Source organism: Carettochelys insculpta, chromosome 27 (assembly GCF_033958435.1).
Source record: "Carettochelys insculpta isolate YL-2023 chromosome 27, ASM3395843v1, whole genome shotgun sequence".
In the NCBI taxonomy this organism is placed as follows: Eukaryota; Metazoa; Chordata; order Testudines; family Carettochelyidae; genus Carettochelys; species Carettochelys insculpta.
In genome coordinates, this window is record NC_134163.1 from 13,601,677 (window position 1) to 13,619,780 (window position 18,104).

Here is an 18,104-nt window from a genome sequence, read left to right on the forward strand (position 1 = left end):
CACACTACCAGCTGTGGACACTCTGCTAATCAGCCGGGCAGCACCTGAAACTCTGCTGGGCAGCTGCCCAAGTGCTCGGCTTCCAGGGAACCCGGCTTGGGGGGAGCACAGAGAGAGGCTTAACTGCAGGGACAGCCCCCCACCACCCTGCTGCCCTGCCCCCCTGCGGATGACCTTGCCTTTCACCCCTTCCATCCCCTTCCCCACACCTGTGCCCCTTGCCCTCTGCATTCCCTACTTTGCCAGCACTCAGCACCACCCCTGCCAGCCCGGCTGGGCACAGGACAGGGATTTAGTCTTCTGACCAGTGGGGTGTATAGAGCTCTTATGCCCCCCATTAGGTGGCGTGTGTTTCCTACGGTCCTGCAGCGACCCGAGATGGGTGCCTCAGTTTCCCTAGGCACAGCATCAGTGGACAGTGATGAGCCACCTGCCTTGCGGCGACGCAGAGCAGGTCCCTGGGACGCTCGGCGCTGTACACACAGAGCAAGAGACGGTTACAGCAACACGGAGGCCGGGGGTGGGGGGCTACTCTTCTAATCGCACCAGGCCGATGAGTCGGGGGTTCAGCCAGCTGAGCCCTAAACCAAGTAGGAGTGCACAGTGCGGCCAGCCGCAGCCCAGCTCTCAGCAGCATGGCAGGGCCCTGGCAGACCTGGTGACCTTCCCCCAGCACTCCCAGAAGTGCCCCCCGGTGGAGGCTTTTAAAGGCCTTCATCAACAGCAGTGGCATCAGCTGCCCCAGTCTGCCCGAGGCTGCTCCCTCCCAGCGGCTACTGAGTGCCCTGCTGCCTCCTGCTTCTATTTAGCAGGTCTGATCCCCACTCTTCAAGCTGCCCTTCTCCTGCCCGGAAGGAGCCCTCGGGCCTGTCCCTGCCACACACTGAGTTCCCGGTGCTTTGCCAGCCAGGGCCAGGCAGATTTGCACGAATGCGCCACGTGCCCGTTGAACAGAGAGGACGCTCCAGGCCCTGTGGCTGGTATCTCACTAGACTGTGTGTGCACGTGTGTTCACGCTTTCGCACAGCCCCGTGCACTCTGCTGCCCGGTTTGCACCAGAACAGAGCTCACATACCAGCCGGGCTGAAGTTGGGGGGGCTGCCTTCCCACTCTTGCCGAATGCTGCCCCCAGCTGCTCTCCCTGGCTCCTGCGGACCTGAGCATGCAGCTGGGCCAGCCAGGAGATCAGCCCCACTTCAGTTCAGCTTTTCTCAGCACAGGGCAGGTGGGATCTGCAGAGCTTTTCCCCTCCTGAAACCGCCCCGTCCTGCTCCAGCACCAGCCAGAGGCGCTGCAAACCTGGTGTCCGGACCACTCGGCCACCTCTGAGTGGTCCGGTGGTCCCGTCCCCGCTCTGGGCTGGGTTCTTTTGCTCCAGGGGCGCTCAAACTTTTCTCCCGGTGAGGCCTTTCCCAGAGCAGCCCTCCGCATGTGACGCGCTCCCACCCCTCCATTCATTGAAAAGATTCTCCTGTATTTAACCCTAGTATAAATGCTGGGGTGAAGCACCGGGGGTGGGGGTGTGTTGTGCAGGTGGAAGCTGACAGCTCCTTACCCCTGAGCAGGGCTCCCTCTAATTTTTCCCTCCATGGGCAGAATAAATTTTGTTATATGCACCAAGGCTGGTGCAGATGTGCACTGCCCATCAAAACAGACAGGCTGCCGGCTGTGGGTGCTCTGCTAATCAGCTGGGCAGCACCTGAATCTCTCTGGGCCGCCGCCCAAGGGCTCAGCTCACAGGGAACCCTGCTGGGGGTGGCAGTCGTGTCCTTCCCTCCCCTTGGGACTGCAGAGGTGGGGTGGGGACAAAGGGTTTTACCTTCTTTTAGCTGAACTGAAGCCCAGCTGGGAAGCAATAGGGAAGTTTCAGGCCCAGAGGCAGATGCTGCAGGGAGCTGCAACATGACAAACAATGGCTCAGATCAGCAGCCGGACGCCAGAGGGAGCCACACCAGCGGGAGCGTGCCAGGGAGTCTTCGCTGGCCCGGGGCTTAGGGCTGGAATCTTGGCCTGTCTGCTGCCAGCCTTCCCCAGGATGCCCAGCCGGGAAAGGGAGGCGCTGGAGGGTGGAAGGAGGGGCAGGCGGGAGGGTTTGTCCACAGGGGGAAATTCCAAAGTGGCATAAATACCCCAGAATAGAATCGGAGGGTCCCTGTGTTAGTCGGCAACCTGGAGTCCTGGCCAGCTCTCCCTGTGAGCTGAGCGCTTGGGCGGCCGGCCTGGAGAGATTCAGGAGCTGCCTGACTGAGCTCAGCCAGCAGGACATGTTCATATGGGTGGTGCACATCCACACATGCCTTGGCGCGCAGAACAAAATTTATTCCACCCAAGAGTGGAAAAAAATTAGATGGCTCCCTGGTGGGGGGACATTGGACTATTTCGCCTCTCACCATATCCCTCCCCAGTCCTGTCCAATATCACAACCGCCACCACTCGGAGGGCTCCAGGTGGGGGCAAGACAAGCAGCCATCCCCTCTCCCCAGCCCAGCTGCAGCTAAAGCCAAGACAGGAGGCGCAGCTGCTCTGCCCAGCCTGGATTTCCCTTTAATGAGCGGGGCCGGCCCCTCCTCTCTGCCCGCCCCTGGCTTGTGGAGCCTTGAGCCCACATCTTGGGTATCCAATCGGCAGGCGATGGCTAGAGCAGGCCCCCTGCCTGCATTATAAGAGGTGGGCAAGTGCTCTGCAGTCAGTGCTGAGTGGAGCAGGAAGGCAGTGCTAGGGGGTGGAGAAGTGGTGGGGCATGGGGAGGATGGAGCAGCCCACCAGCAGGAGGGCCCAGGGGCCCAGCCTGAGCTACTTTGTGGAGGATCCTGGGACGGGGACGCTGTACCGCAGGGGCCAGCTCTTGGGCAAGGTACTTTTTCCTTTGCTTTCCAGCAATTCTAGCAAGCTAATAGCCCCCCTGCTCCCAACCCCCCCACCTGCCCGCTGTCGGGGCAGAGGTGGACAGGTGCTGCCTGCGCCTCTCAGAAGGGGACAGTGCTACTTCAGCTGCTCTCTCGCACCTGTCACTGACAAGACACATCCGATCCCCTGCCCCTGCTGAGGCAGGTAAGTCCTGGCTGCCTCTGGTGTAGCTGGGGAAACTGAGGCACGAGGTGGGGCAGGGCAGTTTGCCCAAGGTCAGCTAATCAGTGGCCGAGCTGGGACAAGAGCCCATGCGTCCTGACACCCGGCCCCCTCCCTTCTCAGAGCTGGGAGGAACCCCCAAGTCTCTGCACTGCCAGGCCCTCTCGGCTGCTCCCACCACAGAACTGCTGATTCTAGGGACCCAGCTGCTCCCTGTTTGCCCGAGCCTGGGGGGCACCCGCTGCAAAGGCTGCAGCAGGCACCGCTCCCAGCCGGGGGCTGCCAGACCTGCCCTGGCTTCTCCCCGCCTGGCTGGCAGCCGTTCACCAGGGAGCGGTTAGAAGGCAGGAACGAGGCTGCCGGCTCTTCCCTGGGTGCAAAGGCAACTCGGAGCTGCCCTGCTCCTCGCTAATGCCCCAGGCCTGGTCCTCCATTGCACTGTGCCGTGACTCGCAGCGGTACCAAGTACAGCCTGATCCAGGGTGTTTGTTTATGACCATTTAGCCCTGAGGCCGGTGAACCCACGAGGGGCGGGATCCGTGACGCTCGGCCCAAGGATTTCCTGTGGCCAGTTCAAGCAAAGGGAGCCCCCGAGCATTTAAAGTTACCCTGGACAGAGGAGCCTAATGCTCTGGTTAGGCCCTAGTCCTGCCCTGGCCGGTGCCGGACCTGCCCAGTGCTGCTGGGAGAGTTCTTAGAGAAGGGGGAACCAGGTCTTTGTCTTCACACTGGGGGGAGACAGCGCCCCACAGTCCAGCCCCCAGAGGCCTGTCTGTCTCATTCCCCCACTCTGCTGTTAGTGGTAACATCCCGTGCAGACCTCACAGCTCTCCCCAGCAGCCTGTGCAGTCCCCGGCAGCTGTCGTTGGGAGAGAGGCGGGTGGGAAATTCTTGTTGCAGAGTAGAGAGAAAAGGCTCTCGGACCAGGACTACGTTAAGCGGCTTCGCATTCTGGCCTCGCACAGAGGGGAAGCTGAGCCTGGAGTCTAACAGGCAATTGGCCATGCAAACTGCAGAGTGCTCCTTGGGGAAATCGAGGCACAGAGACAAGGCAGCTCGGCTGTCAGCTGCTGCTGCACCTGCAGGAGGGTGACTTTGTCTCTTTCAAGAATGTTGTGCTGGCTGGCCGGATTCAGGAGCGCCCCATCTGCCATGCAAAGCTGCCCACAGCACATACTATCCCTGCAGGAAAGGCTGGTGCCGCATGTGGGGCTCAGCCCAGGCACTGCTGGGTAGTGGTTAGAGCCAGTAATGGGGACCCAGGACCAGCGTTCCCTGTAAGCAGCCACTCAGGAGATTCCAATCCGCCCCAGCTGAGGAGCAGAATGCCAAGAGCGTGGGTGTTTTTCTCCTGGTGGTGCACATAACAAAATTTATTCTGCATATGGACATCAAAAAATCTGCCCCAGTTGGGGAAAAAAACAGGACATGGATGGAAATGTTTAGAGGGAGCATTGCTCAGCACCCCACCATCCTGGTACTGCAGAATCTCAGAGTTAGAGAGGGCTCAAGGAACCAGGATTGGTCAGTTCTTCCTGTTCCTGGGCAGAGAGCCCAGCCCAGGACCCCTGGGGTCTAGTCCTGCTTCTGTCCCTTGCTGGCTGTGTTTTCTCTCTCTCTCTCTCTCTGTAAGACAAGGATCAGCCCCTGGGGTGAGCCTGAGTCCTTGGTTGGAAAGGGCCAAGTGTCCATGGTGGGAATGAGCCTCTTCTGCTGCCCAGCCCTACTCACCTGCCTCCAAGGGCAGGTCCCCCCAGGGGAGTCCCCCCCAGGCTGGGAAGCAGGACCCAGCTCCCCGGAACCAGAAGCCTCACCGTGCCTGCTTGCACACAGGGAGCTTTTGGCCGGTGCTACAAGTTCACAGACACCTCCACCGGCAAAGTCTACGCAGTCAAGGTCGTCTCACTGTCCCGCGTCGCCCGGCTGGATGGCAGGGGCAAGGTGAGCCAGGGGGAGAGAGGAGGGGTCTGGCCAGACAAGCCTAAAGTCACCTGACCCCCATCATCATCCTGCAGAAGCAACTACCAGCAGCCGGGCCCTGTTCTGCTGGGCTGGGGCGGGCACCTGTGAACCCCCAGGGCAGAGGTTAACCCTCTCCTGGCCAGCACCCGTATTCTCTGGAAGCAGAGCACTCAGGAGAGATTCAGGTGCCTCCCAGCTGGTTAGCAGAGCACCTGCTGCCCGGATGTCTATTGGTGGTGCACATCCGCACATGCCTCAGTGCACTAACAAAATTTATTCTGCACCAGATGGAAAAACTAGAGGGACCCCAGCCAGCCCCTGGGAGAAGTTATACCCCCTTTCCCCACTCAAGCCCCATTCCCTTCTTTACACCCCGTGCTGCAGTCCGCTCCCTTTCCTCGGGGTCTTGGGGGATAAATCACAGGGTAGGAGAACTCCCCCTTGTACCCACTCTCCCCATTCCCTGGAGGGTCGCCCAGCCCTCTGGTGAGATGCTTTCCCCGAGCAGACCAGAGCAAACCACTCGCCACGTTGAGCTGAGCAGCTGCCTCAATGTCAGGGCAGGGAGAGACCATGTCTCATTCCTACCCGGCGAGACACAACTGTCTCTGAGCACTGAACGCAGAAAGCATCCGCTCTGGTGTCCCAGCCATGTCTCACCCTGCAGGCAGCCTTGGGCAGCCAGTCTGCATTCCCCCACAGGCATCAGTCAGGGTCCAGAAATTCCCCCTTTGCTGTTCAACTCGGCTGTTTACATTATGTTCCATTGCAGAACCAGCTGCATTTTGGTGGCAGGTGTGATTTCCCCTGCACACATAGTCTGCCCACAGCTTTGGCATCCCTCAGGCCCACTTGCCCAAAAGCCATGTCAGATCTTGTTAACCTCTCATCCTGGTTGTCAGTTTTACCAGCTTATGCTTTTGGGTTGATGCTCACATGAATGCTGTGAGTAGACTGTAACAGAATGGCCAATGGTGGGTGGGTGGATGGGTATGCACAGTTTCCCTCTATAAGCTGGGATTTAAGCCGCATGGCTGTGTCATAGGCCCTATACTGCTAGCCATTAAGAGGATTCTCCTGTCACTCCAGTAGTTGTGAGAAAAAGACACTCTAAGTTCTTTCCCTACTGCTGCTGTAGAGGTCCCAATGTCAACAGGTGTTAAACTCCTAGCTGGACAAGAGGCCCTAGGGTGCATGGTGACATTGTCAGCGTGTGTTTTCCGCTGCCCTGTGATTCGAGCTGACTCCAGCACTTCTGGCTCATGACTCCTCTCTTGCCTGTTGTGTGCCTGTCTGCAATTCTCCTCCTGCAGGTCGAGAGGGAAATCGAGCTGCACCGCCACCTGTGCCACCCCCATGTGGTGGGCTTCCACCGGCACTTTGCTGACCAGGACAATATCTACATGATCTTGGAGTACTGCAGCTGCAAGGTGAGCCGAGCTGTGCCGGGCACTGGCCCTGGGCTCTCACTGGGGAAGGGAGCTAAATCCTGTGCAGATAAATACCACCAAGACTCAGGCCTTCTTGCTGGTTGCACCAGTAACTTCCATTAACACCCAGGCGAGTTACAAGCCAACGCCCTTGGAGGGGTCTCTGGAAGCTTTTCCAGTCTTCTGGAGTCTGCAAATCTGGTTGCAGACATGAGATTAGCCAATTTTTTTTTTTGCCTTGGAACACTTCCAGAGAAGCCTGTTTGACTAGTGCTTGGGGGAGGCAGTGTGATGTAGAACAGATGAAGCAGTAGCACATCAGAGACCTGGGCGCTCGCTGCCCATGAACTCCTGCTGGGGTGAGCAAACTTTTTACTGTGGGTCCCTCATTTTATCCCTGCAATCAGCAGCCTCCCCCTGCCTCCCCCCAACCTGTCTAATATAATCCAAACCAACACGAATGTCACTTCCGGTCATATGACTCTAAAAACCTTCTCGGCGCCTGTCAGACAGGCTGTAGGATACAGGAGCTTCGATGGGGTGCAGAAATGTAAGACAGACGGGCAAAACCAGTAACCTAGTTCAACATTTGCAATGAGCTGGAGGAGCCTGAGACGCAGCAGCTGCTCACGCTCTGCGCCCCCCCTTATGAAATTTCACCCCTCCGGAGGCCTGCCCCCCATTTTGCACACGAGCTTGGGGAGTCATGTTCCCCTCCTGCCCTCCATCCCTTAAGGCTTAGGGCAATGTGGGGTGGGGTCAGGGTGTGTGCGCCACAGCTAGCCTAAGGAGGGGTCTGACCTCAGCCTGGACTCATGGGCAGTACTGTAATACAAACAGGGGAGACAGGTGCCTGTGGTGGGGAAGCAGCCAGGGCCACCCACAGAGGAGGAGGGGCACCGCGTTGAGCAAGTAAAGCTTTGCTGAGGGTAGGGGACAGCACAGCCCTGAGAGCTACCAAGAGCCACGTGTGACTAGTCTAGTAGAGGCTGAACTGCTCCTGTCCAGCACCCTCAGGACCCGCCCGGCGCTGGATGAGAGACTTTGTCGGACAATGGGAGGTCAGTATCATCGAGCACATGTGGCAGGGTCAGTCTTGTTCCTGGGCCCAGGCCCTCTGTTCAGTCCACTAGACCCACCATAGGAACCCCATCACTGGGGCAGAGGGGTGGTCTGGGGGGAACATGGCCCCCAACCACTTGTTCCAGGTTCTGGCCCAGGGACCCTAGACAGCTGCTACTGGTGAGGGCTGACTCCCTTTGCCTTGTGGTTCTCCCTGGGCCACTTCCCCAGATGACCCCCCCCCGCTACCTCCTTCAGGTAGCAGCAGCAAGTTCCCCTCCTTTCCCAGTTCCACCAGCTGACCAGTTCTCCAGCATCTCTGGTTGAGCCTCTGGGGCCCCTGGACGGGGGGCAGCTCAGCCCCCAGTTACTGAGGCTCTTCCCCTTTTCCTCTAGTCTCTGCCAGCCCTCCAAGTCACCTTCCTTCACCTAAACTCTCCTTAATCACTTCTTTCCCCCTCCCCCTTGCTATTTGGGAAAGGGTTTATAACAGCAGCCCCGAGTGAGCTCAGCTGGCGCTAATGCAGTTACTCCTCAGCTGCTCCACTGTGATTGTCAGCTCCAAAACTGCCCTGTTTTTACTCTCTTTCCTCCCCTAGCCCCACCCTGCCCCACACGGTATCACCATGTCCACCACTTCCTGGGCTCTGAGATGGCATTTGGGGTAAATTACAGCTAAATAACAGCACAGAGCACTGAGAGCCAGGACATGGGGGGGCTGGAAACAAACTTTACAGGGCCAAGGGGATCTTGGCCACACCCATGAGAAGTGGTCATCCGGCTCACGCAAATCAGGCTGGATTACAGAAGTTGCCAGCCTAGAGAGGTTCAACTGGTTGTGCTTCTGGGGCTTCTGAGCAGCCAGAGGCATCGGAGAAGCTGAACAGGGAGCTGGCAGGCAAGGCTGCTAAAATTCTGCAGTTAGTCATCTGAGTGAGTGCCAAGCTGGCACTTTTGCTCAAAGCCTAGCACAGGGGTGACTTTACCTAGCACTGTGCTTCCCAACCAGGGGTCTGCGGACCCCTGGGGGCCCCAAGGGTTTTGCAGTGGGTCTGTGGAAAACAACAGAAGCTCCCTAAAAAGGCTCCTAGAAAACAGTTTGAAATAAATTGCAAAGTGACAACCCAGTATTATTTTTAAATGAAGTCTCGTCCAGGCGTGTTACGAATCGCTGCCCAGAAATCAATGTCGGGGTTTCCTTTGTCATTGAATGAAGCGCATGTAGCAGCTGGCATTGGGGTTGATTGAGGGACATGCTTTGGGGGTCTGCGCTGGTGCTGAGGTTGGGAACCACTGGCCTAGCACCCATGCATCTAAACAGATCATTTCCTAGGGGAGTGTGTTCGGATCTTCCTGGCATGTCAAAGAGGTCGTCTGAAACTCCTGCCCTTGTTGGTTAATTGGACATAACTCCCAGCTGGGGACCAAAACAGCCACATGGCCTGGCTGAGAAATCCACCACCCACCCAGCACTTCTGACCCGACCAAGCAGAAACGTTTCCCTTTTATCAAATTTTGAAATTTCATCCAAACTTCATAACAGGGAAAACATCTGATGTCCCCTCCCCCCGACCTCCCAACCCTGATTCTTGACCCAACTGCAGCCCAGGAGAGAGCCAGGAGGAGAAAGGGAGCCCAGAGAAGGCGTAAAAGATGCTGCTGACTTCTTCAGATATGATCCGGGGCTGAATGTGTTGGTGGTTGCTTTGTAAAGAAGGGCGAGAATGATCTGCCGGAAAAACTCGTGGGTGTTTTCAGAGGGCAAAGAGTGAGAATGTCTGTCTGACAAGGTGTGAGTGAAAATACAATGAAACTGTTCCAGTGAATCGTTGGTTACAAACTGGCTGCCCAGCTCTCATTTCAGCCCATCAGGCTGGCTCTCTGCCACCCGCTGCATGCCCTCGGAGTGTGTCTGGAGGATGCAGGGCTCGGCCACCTGCCTGCAGCATTGGCTGTGCAGGTTGTTGTCACTTAGAGCAGTCTTTAGGCTGCTCTAAGTGATGCTGGGGCAGTGGAAGATTTCCTGGGGGCAGCAGAGGACTCAAGCACAGCTGTATATATTGCTGCTCCCTTCCGACCGAAAGTGAGCTCTGTTTTATCTGCCAGGGCTGAGTTTAGCCAGCCAAAGGGAGGGCGGGGGAGCTCTCAGAAGCAATACGAGAGTAACTAACCAGAGATGGGCTGGAATTGTGAGTTCCAGGCCCAGCTGTGGGGTGCCCAAGAGCCCGAGAGAGGACGGGAGGGGTCTGATTGGCACCACCCAGCCATTCGGTCCCCAAAAGCTTGGGTGGGGGATACAAGTGCCCCGGGCCGTGCCCCCACTACAGCCCCTGCAAGGGAGGCCCCTGGGGGGCACTGAACCTGATCTGTGTCCCTCTCCAGTCCCTTGCCCATGTCCTGAAGGCCAGGAAACGTCTGACGGAGCCGGAGGTGCGATACTACCTGCGGCAGATCATTGCGGGGCTGCGCTACCTCCACCAGCGAGGCATCATCCACCGAGACCTCAAGCTGAGTATGTGGCTCAGGCCGGCAGGGGCACTGGGGGGTCCCCAAAGGGGCAGGGGCCTTGTGAGCGTTGCGTTTGGAACCAGAGTGAGCTCACACCTCTCCGTGAGAGAGCCGCTGACAGAAGGACCTGGATTGCCCCCCATTGCTTCCTCCTGCCCCCCAAGTCTGCGTTTAATGAATAGCCATGCTATGGGTCTTGGCTGCAGTGGGATTGGAGGGTTGTAGTGTCTAGTATTTACAGCCAGTGCCTAGGAAGCAGGGCTCCTGGGACTTGAGGGAAGAGTGGGGAGCAGTGGCCTGGCATGTGGGGAGTCTGGAAGTCCTGGGCAGGGTTCCCTGTAAGCCATCCAGGAGAGATTCAGGGGCCGCCCGGCTGATCAGCAGAGTGCCCACAGCTGGCAGCCTGTGTTCCTATGGGTGGTACACATCAGCACACACCTGGGTGCACAGAACAAACTTTATTCTGCCCCTGAGTGGAGAAAATTAGAGGGGGCCCTGGTCCTGGGTCTGCTTTCCAGCTGTGAGGAGAGAGGAGCAGGTTGCTGGGTGCCAGGAGTCCTAGGTCTGGGCTCCAATAGATGGGGGGATGGAGGAATAGTGGGGGCTGGGAGTCAGAACTCCTGGGTCCTTTTTCCAGCTGTACTTGGAGCAGGTCCCTTCCTTCCCCTTCCTCTCAGCTTGTCAACTGCGCAAGGAGGCCCATGGGACTGAGCTCCCACGTGGCTCAGCCCCTTGGCTGGATTGGTCTCTGCACCACAGCAGGGCAGTGCCGTGCCAGGGCTCCCCAAACCCAGCTGCCTGGGGACCCTTTGAATCTCTTAAGCCCAGAGCAGCAGTGAAGGAGTTAATTGCCCCTTGTCCTTAAGGAGTCCTTGGCCTTGGTCTCTGCGGCCCCACCCGAGGGGGGCTGGGGGCCGGAGAGGGGGGTTATAAATACTCCCGCCACGCGTCTGGCTGTCTAGGAGCACCCCCTGCCTGGCTGCTCTCAGCCTTGGGAGTAAATGCCAGCAGTGTGACTTCATGCTCTGAACCAGTGCCTGGAGCCAGCTCTCCATGTAGGGGCTGCCAGCGGGGCCTCCCCCTGGAGGGGAGATCCAGGGGGGACCCCCAGATGCTGCCTCTCCCTGCCATGCACACGGCAGCCTCTGTCCGCTGGGCTGGGAGGGCCTCGCGCCTATGATTTATTGCTCCCAAGGGGCTCATATGAAGCCGCCAGGGCTGCTGAGGAAGCCCAGTTCAGAGCCGTCCCCGACTAAGGGGCTATCCCCGTCTCCAGAGCCACTTAAGCTGCTGTCTAGACATACGCCAGCCCCTGCTACAGCCTCCCTGGTTGCTCAAGTTCAGGGTCCCTTCCCCTCTGCAACTTGGGCTAATTGCTGGAAGCTGGGAGCCAGGCCAGCTGGGGTCCCCTTCCCAGCCCTGCTATTGATTTCGTGGGTGAGCTGGGCCAGTCCTTTCCCGCCCCTGCTCTGTGCCTCAGTTTCCCCAGCTGTAAAGCAGGGGGTGATGCTGTGGCACCATGACAGGCAGGCTGCCCCGGGTACGGTCGGCGACTGAGCTCTCTTACCTGCACAGGTAACTTCTTCCTCACGAAGAACATGCAGGTGAAGGTCGGGGATCTGGGGCTGGCGACGAGGGAGGAGCGGGCTGGCCGGAGACGGGGGTGAGTGCTGGCCCCACACAGCCTGCGACCGTGGCCGGGTGCTGTGTGGATGCACCCACTCACCAGTTTCCTTTACCCCTCCAGCGTGGTGTGTGGGACGCCCAACTACCTGGCCCCCGAGGTGATCGCCAAGAAGGGGCACTGCTTCCAGTCTGACGTCTGGGCCCTGGGCTGCATCATGTGAGTGCCGTGCCAGGCTGTGGCGGGCGGACGCCAACGGGTAGGCAGGGCTGGGTCAGTGGGGAGAGAACGGGATGCGGAGAATTCAGCCTCTGTGGGGCACTGGCTCCGACCAGCCCTGGGTGGGGGACTGGCTGGGTCAGTGGGGTGGGAACTGGGGCCTGTCTCATCCGAGGAATGCTCTGATTGGCTGCCTGTGCCCACCTTGGTGCGCCGGGCCGGCTCTGATTGGCTGCCTTCCCTCGGCCCAGGTACACAGCGCTGACAGGCTGCTCCCCCTTCGAGCTGACCCACAAGCAGGAGATGTACCAGTGCATCCGGGAGGGCCGGTACCCCGTCCCCCCCATTCTCTCGCCCAGCGCCAGGGAACTGATCGGCCGCCTGCTGGCACCCAGCCCTGCCGAGCGGCCCAGCCTGGACGAGGTGCTGCAGCATGAATTCTTCACCCAGGTGCGGGCGAATGGCTCCCAGTGCTACAGAGGGCAGGCACCAATCCTGAGCGGTGCTGGGACCCCACGCGCCCGGTCACTGTGCCGTTCACTCGGCTGGGCATGTGTGCCCGCAGGAGTGCCGTCCAGGCCCCCAGCATGGAGATGTCCCTGCACCCAGCCCCCCAAGCCCTGGGGCTGGTGCTCCAAGCTCTCCTGCCCGCCCCAGGGTTACCTCCACCGTCCCTGGCACCGTGGCCCCGTCTAGCCTCAGTCCCTTGGGGTCCCTGCCCACCCGCAGCCGGTCTGCCTGGGGATGCAGAGATGTGGTCTCGTCTCACAGGGCTTCACTCCGGACAAGCTGCCGTCCCGCGCCTGCCACTCGGTGCCCATCTTCACCCTGCCCAACCCACTCAGCAAGCTCCTGCAGAAGGCGGCCAAGGTGCTGTTCAGGGGGTCGCCGTGCCAGGAGCCGCGGGCAGGTGGGTGAAGCCGCTGCGTCCCCCTCACGCATGCTCTGGGCTGGGCCCACCAGTGCCCCTGTCACAGCCCTGCTGTCTCCCTCCAGAGAGCCCAGTGTCTGGCCAGGAGCGAGTGAGCCCATCCCGGCAGGCTGGGAACTGGCCCGCTGTGGAGCAGAGCAGCGAGGTAGGAGGGGACGCACACCCCAGCTCTGCCCCCACGCCTCCGCTCTCCCCATCTTCCTGCCAGGCAGAGAGAGGCAGTGCCCAGGACGCACCCCTGCCCCAGGCTCCCAGCCCGTCCTCCGTCCACCTGCTCATGAGCAGAGCTCTCCGGCCCAGCCGCTCTGGTGCCAGCGGTAAGTGGAAATGGCCAGAAGCCCCGTGCCAGGCAGGCGTCTTGGGGGCTCTGCAGCCCATGGTGGGGCAGCTCCTCGGGTTGGCCCGAGAGTTGCCCCAGCTCTTGGAGAGCAGGGGGAGCTGGAGGGGCTCAGGTCCTGTCCCCCGGGTGCATCGGCTTGTTGCAGGGCTGGGCGAGGGGAGAGCAGGGTGGGGAGCAATGCGGAGCAGAGCCCCTGGGGTGCAGAAAGGGCCACCCCTCCCAGCCTGGCCTCCAGCTGCGGGGTCTGGAATCTGGTGGGTGGTTCTTGGCGGAAGACATCTGGGGCCAGCTGGGAGCAGTGTGTGCTGAGCCCCTCCTGGGGATCAGGCCCGGGGAGGCTCCCATTGGGCCCCCAAACCAGATCCCTTTCTTGCCCTCCACCCTCCGGGAACCGGCCAGGGCCTGCATGGCAAGGGGCTCAGAGCAGCCCCAGCTGAGCCCTGGGAGCCAGCTGTGGGGGTCCCCCCTGCACTGAATGAGCACCTCACCCCCAGGATCCCCTCCCGGCTGCCCCTTGACTGGCTGGGCCGTCAGTCATTGTGGGGCTGGCTGGGCAGAGAACAGACTCCAGCCCCCGCTGTGCTCACTGAGGGAAGCATGGTCTAGTGGTTAGATGGAGCTGGGCACCAGGACTCCTGGGGTCTCTCCCTGGCTCTGGGCTGGGGGTGGGCTGGATGTCCAGGGGCAGAGCAGTGCCCTGATCCTGACCCATCTCTGCAGGCTGGAGTGTGGTGAGTGCGGTGGAGTCGGTCACCAGGGTGCTGAGCCGCTGCCTGGAGAACATGCCCTTGGGTAAGGGGGATCCTGGCGCTGGAGACCCAGGCCTTGCTCCATCACCCCGGGCCGTCCTCAGCCTCGCACCAAGGCCCCAGGGGAACCTGGCCGCATATGGGGTGGGCAGGCTGGGTTCCCCGGGGCTACCCTGGTATGGGCTCTGACTCGGGGTCCCAGGGGCTGGAGGAGGGGTTGGCTCGCTGTGTAGGGCCAGGGGTGGTCCGGGGTGGAGGCACAAGCTGCCCCCTGCTTCCACCTGGGTGGCTGGTCCCTAGCTGGGGGAGGCAGCACTGGGGTCTCTCCACTGGGCCTCAGGCTCCTTGTCTCCTCCTGCAGCCGAGCACAACCCACAGCCGTGCCCGGCACCGCCTGGGCCCTGGGTCACCAGGTGGGTAGATTATTCCAACAAGTACGGCTTCGGCTACCTGCTATCAGATGGCTGCACTGGCACCCTGCTCGCCGACGGCACCCACCTGGCCCTCTGCCCGTGGCCGCCGTAGGTATCCCAGGGCGCCCTCTGGCTCTCCATCCCCCCCACCCTCCCCGGGGCACCCGCCTGGCCCTCCAACCCCCGCTGGGCACCCACCTGGCCCTCCGCCTTCCCCACACCTGCCCCATCCTTTGCCCCCCAGCCCTGCTCCCTCCCCGCCACCTGAGCCTCTGCACTGTCGGCCCCGCCGCCTCCTGGGCTCCACCACTCCTCTGCCCAGGCAGCAGTCGGTAGCTCCACACACTGCCCCCTAGCCCTGGCCTGGCACCTGCTGCCCCCTCCCAGCCCTGGGTGCTGCCCCAGCCCCACAACTTCTCCCCTCCTCCTGCAGGCGCATCTGCTACTGCCCGGCAGCCGGAGAGGCCATGTCCTTCCCCCAGGGCCAGGTGCCCGCCGCCCTGGCCCCGAAGCTGGGCACCCTGCACTTCTTCGCTCAGTACATGCAGCAGAAGCTGCTGGAGGTGAGCTCTGGGCGTCACCGGCCCGGCTGCGGGGGCTGTGCTGGTGGCAGCGGCAGCTGGGGGAGGCCCATGGGCAGCGCTGCGCCATCCAGCCTGTGTTGCCCTTGGTCTCCACTCCAGCAGGGGCTAGAGGAATCCAGGGGCAGAGCCTCAGGGCAATTTCCCAGCCCCTCTGGGCTGAGCCAGTGGGGGGTATAAGGGGGAGCCATGCTCCGTGCCCCCAGCCCAGCCAGCTGCCTGACTCTGCTCCTGCTGGCAGGGGCAGGATGAGCCAGGGGGTCCCAGCAGCCCCCCCGATGCCCCCTGTCTCCTGTGCTGCGCCAAGTCGGACCGGGCGCTGCTGATGCTCTTCAGCAACGGGACGCTGCAGGTAACGAACGCCCCCGGCGCGCCCCAGAGCTGCTCCCCTGCAGGGCGCCCCTGATGTGCTGCCCCTGAGGTGTTTGGCCAGGTGCCAGCCCTCTGAGCCGCACCTCCTGTCCCCACCACCACCCTGGCACCCCTCCCCTGCAGCCACCTCCGCACCCCCATTCTCTGGCTCCTCCAGCCCCACACAGGGCCTCTGAAGACCCGGAGTCACAAGTGAAATGAATTTGACAGCCTCAGCTGTGTTCCACCCTCCCCAGGGGCTGCAGCACAGCCTGGGCTGGGGAGACAGGCCAGGAGGGAGGGGCCCCACCACTGCTCCCCCACAGGCTGACCCGCACCCCCCTGAGGCCCCCTCCTTGAAGCAGGGCTGGGGGGCTGAGATGGGGGGTGTTCTGCGGGTGATTAACCCTCTCCCAGCTCCAGCTCTGTGCCACTCACTCTGCTCCCTCTGCTCCACAGGTCAATTTCTATCACGACCGCACCAAGCTGGTGCTGAGCTGCCCAGGCGGTGGGCACCTCCTGACCCTCATCGACCGGCAGCGGGTCAGTGCCACCTTCCCGCTGGGCGCCCTGGCTGCGGGGGGCTGCACCCCAGCCCTGCGGGAGTGCCTGCAATACGCCCTCAGCATGGCCCACTGCCTGTAGCCACGTCCGTGACGCCCCCAGGAGCTGGGCGCTGCCCAGAGCCAGGCCTGGCACAGACACGGACACAGGGCGGCTGAGGTGATGTCTAGGCCCGGGGCAGGCCCTGAGGTGCTCTCATGGGACCCCATTTGATAATCAAACCCCATTTCCCAGCTGGGGGGGGGATGTGGGGCCTTTCCACTCTGCCCCTGGTTCCCCTGGATCAGTGGGGCCAAGAGGTGCCCACTTGTCTGGTACCAGCTCCGCCCCTGGCATTCCCTCCATCTGGGGCATTTCCATTGGGCCTGGGTCTGCGTGGGTGGCTCCCAAAGGGGAGCTGGAGCAGCGGCTGCAGGGGAGGGGCCGCTGGACTGCCCAGGGCACCCCAAAATGGCTGGAGAGGGTGGCCAGACAAACTGGGGCATTGCCTGCAAGGTGCAGGGCTGGGCCCAGCCTCTGGGCTCTGGGGGTGCGAGGGTGCATGGGATGCCAAGGCGATGTGATGGGGGGGGGGGCGCTCTGAGCAGGCCGGCAGCTTGGGGGGCCAGAGAACCCAGGAGTCCAAGTGTGGGAGGCAGGGAAGGGGAGGGGAGGAAGGCGAAGGAGCCGGAGAGGTGAGGAGGGGGCAGCGGTGTCTGGTTCATTCCAGGCCCCCCGAGTCTGAAGCAGGAACCCAGGCCAGGGGTTAGAGCCGCATGGGGGCTGTGGGGAGAGGGGCTCAGAGGCAGGTTGGCGCTGTGGCTGGGAGGGGCAGGAGAAGAGAGGGGCCGTTGGAGCACACACACGCCAGCGCCAAGGGGGGCAGAAATGGCACAGGGCAAAGCATGATGGGAACGTGGGGGCTGCAGATGGAGAGCGAGGGGCTGGGGCAGAGCTGTGTGGCAGGAGAAGGGGCACTGGTAGAGCTGTGGGGCGATCCCCAGGCTGTGGGGCAGGAGGGGATCCCTGGGCCAGAAGGCTGTGGGGCAGGAAGAGATTCCCAGGCTGGGGGTCTGGGGGGCAGGAGGGGATCCCTGGGCCAGAAGGCTGTGGGGCAGGAAGAGATCCCCAGGCTGGAGGGCAGGAAGAGGGGCACTGGCAGAGCTGTGAGGCGAGGCCCAGGCTGAGGGGCTGTGAGGCAGGAGGGGAATCCCTGGGCCGGGGGGCAGGAGGAGGGGCACTGGTAGAGCTGTGGGGCAGGAAGGGATCCCCAGGCTGGGAGGCTGTGGGGCAGGAAGAGGGGCACTGGCAGAGCTGTGAGGTGAGCCCTGGACCCAGGGGGGGAGGAGGGAGCAGCAGATAGTTTGTGAGCTCTCCAGTGTCTGGCCCCAGGCGCCAGTGGGTTGCCCTGGACAGAGCAGCACCTGGGCTTGGGGGCGGGGGGGGGTCAAAGAAATGTTGTTCTAATTAAATGCCTGAGGCCGTGCAGCGCGTAGCTGTGTCTGAGTCGGGGGGCTCCGGGGCTAAGCCAGGGGGCTCCAGCCCCGCGGTGTGCTCGGCAAACCTGCCGCCGATCAGTAGGCCTAGTGGCAAGAGCCCTGGGACACCTGGGTGCTATTCCTGGCTCTGCCACCGGCCTGCTGGGTGACCTTGGGCAAGTCAATTCCCTACTGTGCCTCAGTTTGCCCCTCTGTAACATGGGACAGCAATGCTGCCCTCCCTTGTACAGCACCGTTATTAGTAGCCAGTACAGCCGGCAGCTGGTGCCCAGAATGGGGCTGGATTTGGCGTGGCTCTGCACGCCTGTTGCCCAGCCCACTACCCAAGGGGCACTAAGTGGCCCCCTTTGCCTAGGACTGAGAGCCTGAGCCAGATCTCCCCTCCCCGCAGCGGTCTCCATTCAGGGTAAGCCAGGGGCATGTGGCTGGGGGAGCCACATCCAGTGTTCCCTGTAAGCGGCTGCCCGGGAGATATTTGGGTGCTGCCTAGCTGAGTCGCAGAGTGCCTGCAGCCAGCAGCACGTCCATGGGTGGTGCACATCCACACATGCCTGGTGGACATAAAATTTCTTCCACCACAGCTGGGGAAAGTTAAAATGCTGGAAGGCCCTGCCCCAAGCACCTCAACTACCAAGCCCTGTGACGCTGGCTTTTGGCCATGGACGTAGTGGAGTAGGAGCAAGGGTGTGCAGCCAAAAGGTGGGGAAGGCAGTGGTGCTCAGTGATTACAGGCTGGGGACTCCCCTGCCCTGCAGGGAGCTGAAGGTGCTAATGGCTCCTGGTGCAGGCTGGGCTGGGCTGGGCTGGGCTGGGCAGGGCAGGG

General features: G+C 61.6%; 1 protein-coding gene across 6 annotated transcripts; it reads left to right on the forward strand.

Annotated features, from left to right (window-relative positions):
* Positions 1 to 2,708: 2,708 nt before the first annotated feature.
* Positions 2,709 to 17,258, forward strand: PLK5 (polo like kinase 5 (inactive)). 6 transcript variants are annotated; one of them, XM_074978496.1, is made up of 14 exons: positions 2,709 to 2,854; positions 4,903 to 5,010; positions 6,345 to 6,461; positions 9,906 to 10,035; positions 11,607 to 11,694; positions 11,779 to 11,874; positions 12,126 to 12,324; positions 12,646 to 12,784; positions 12,871 to 13,122; positions 13,866 to 13,937; positions 14,256 to 14,307; positions 14,741 to 14,870; positions 15,130 to 15,240; positions 15,699 to 17,255. In XM_074978496.1, the coding sequence occupies exons 1-14, from the start codon at positions 2,741 to 2,743 to the stop codon at positions 15,882 to 15,884; spliced, it is 1,794 nt and encodes a 597-aa protein (XP_074834597.1). In that variant the 5' UTR covers positions 2,709 to 2,740; the 3' UTR covers positions 15,885 to 17,255. The 6 variants fall into 6 exon arrangements, with proteins under 6 accessions (XP_074834597.1, XP_074834596.1, XP_074834595.1 ...); XM_074978495.1 differs by having other exon boundaries at positions 14,256 to 14,415; positions 15,136 to 15,240; positions 15,699 to 17,254; XM_074978494.1 differs by having other exon boundaries at positions 14,256 to 14,415; positions 15,699 to 17,252.
* Positions 17,259 to 18,104: the final 846 nt, after the last annotated feature.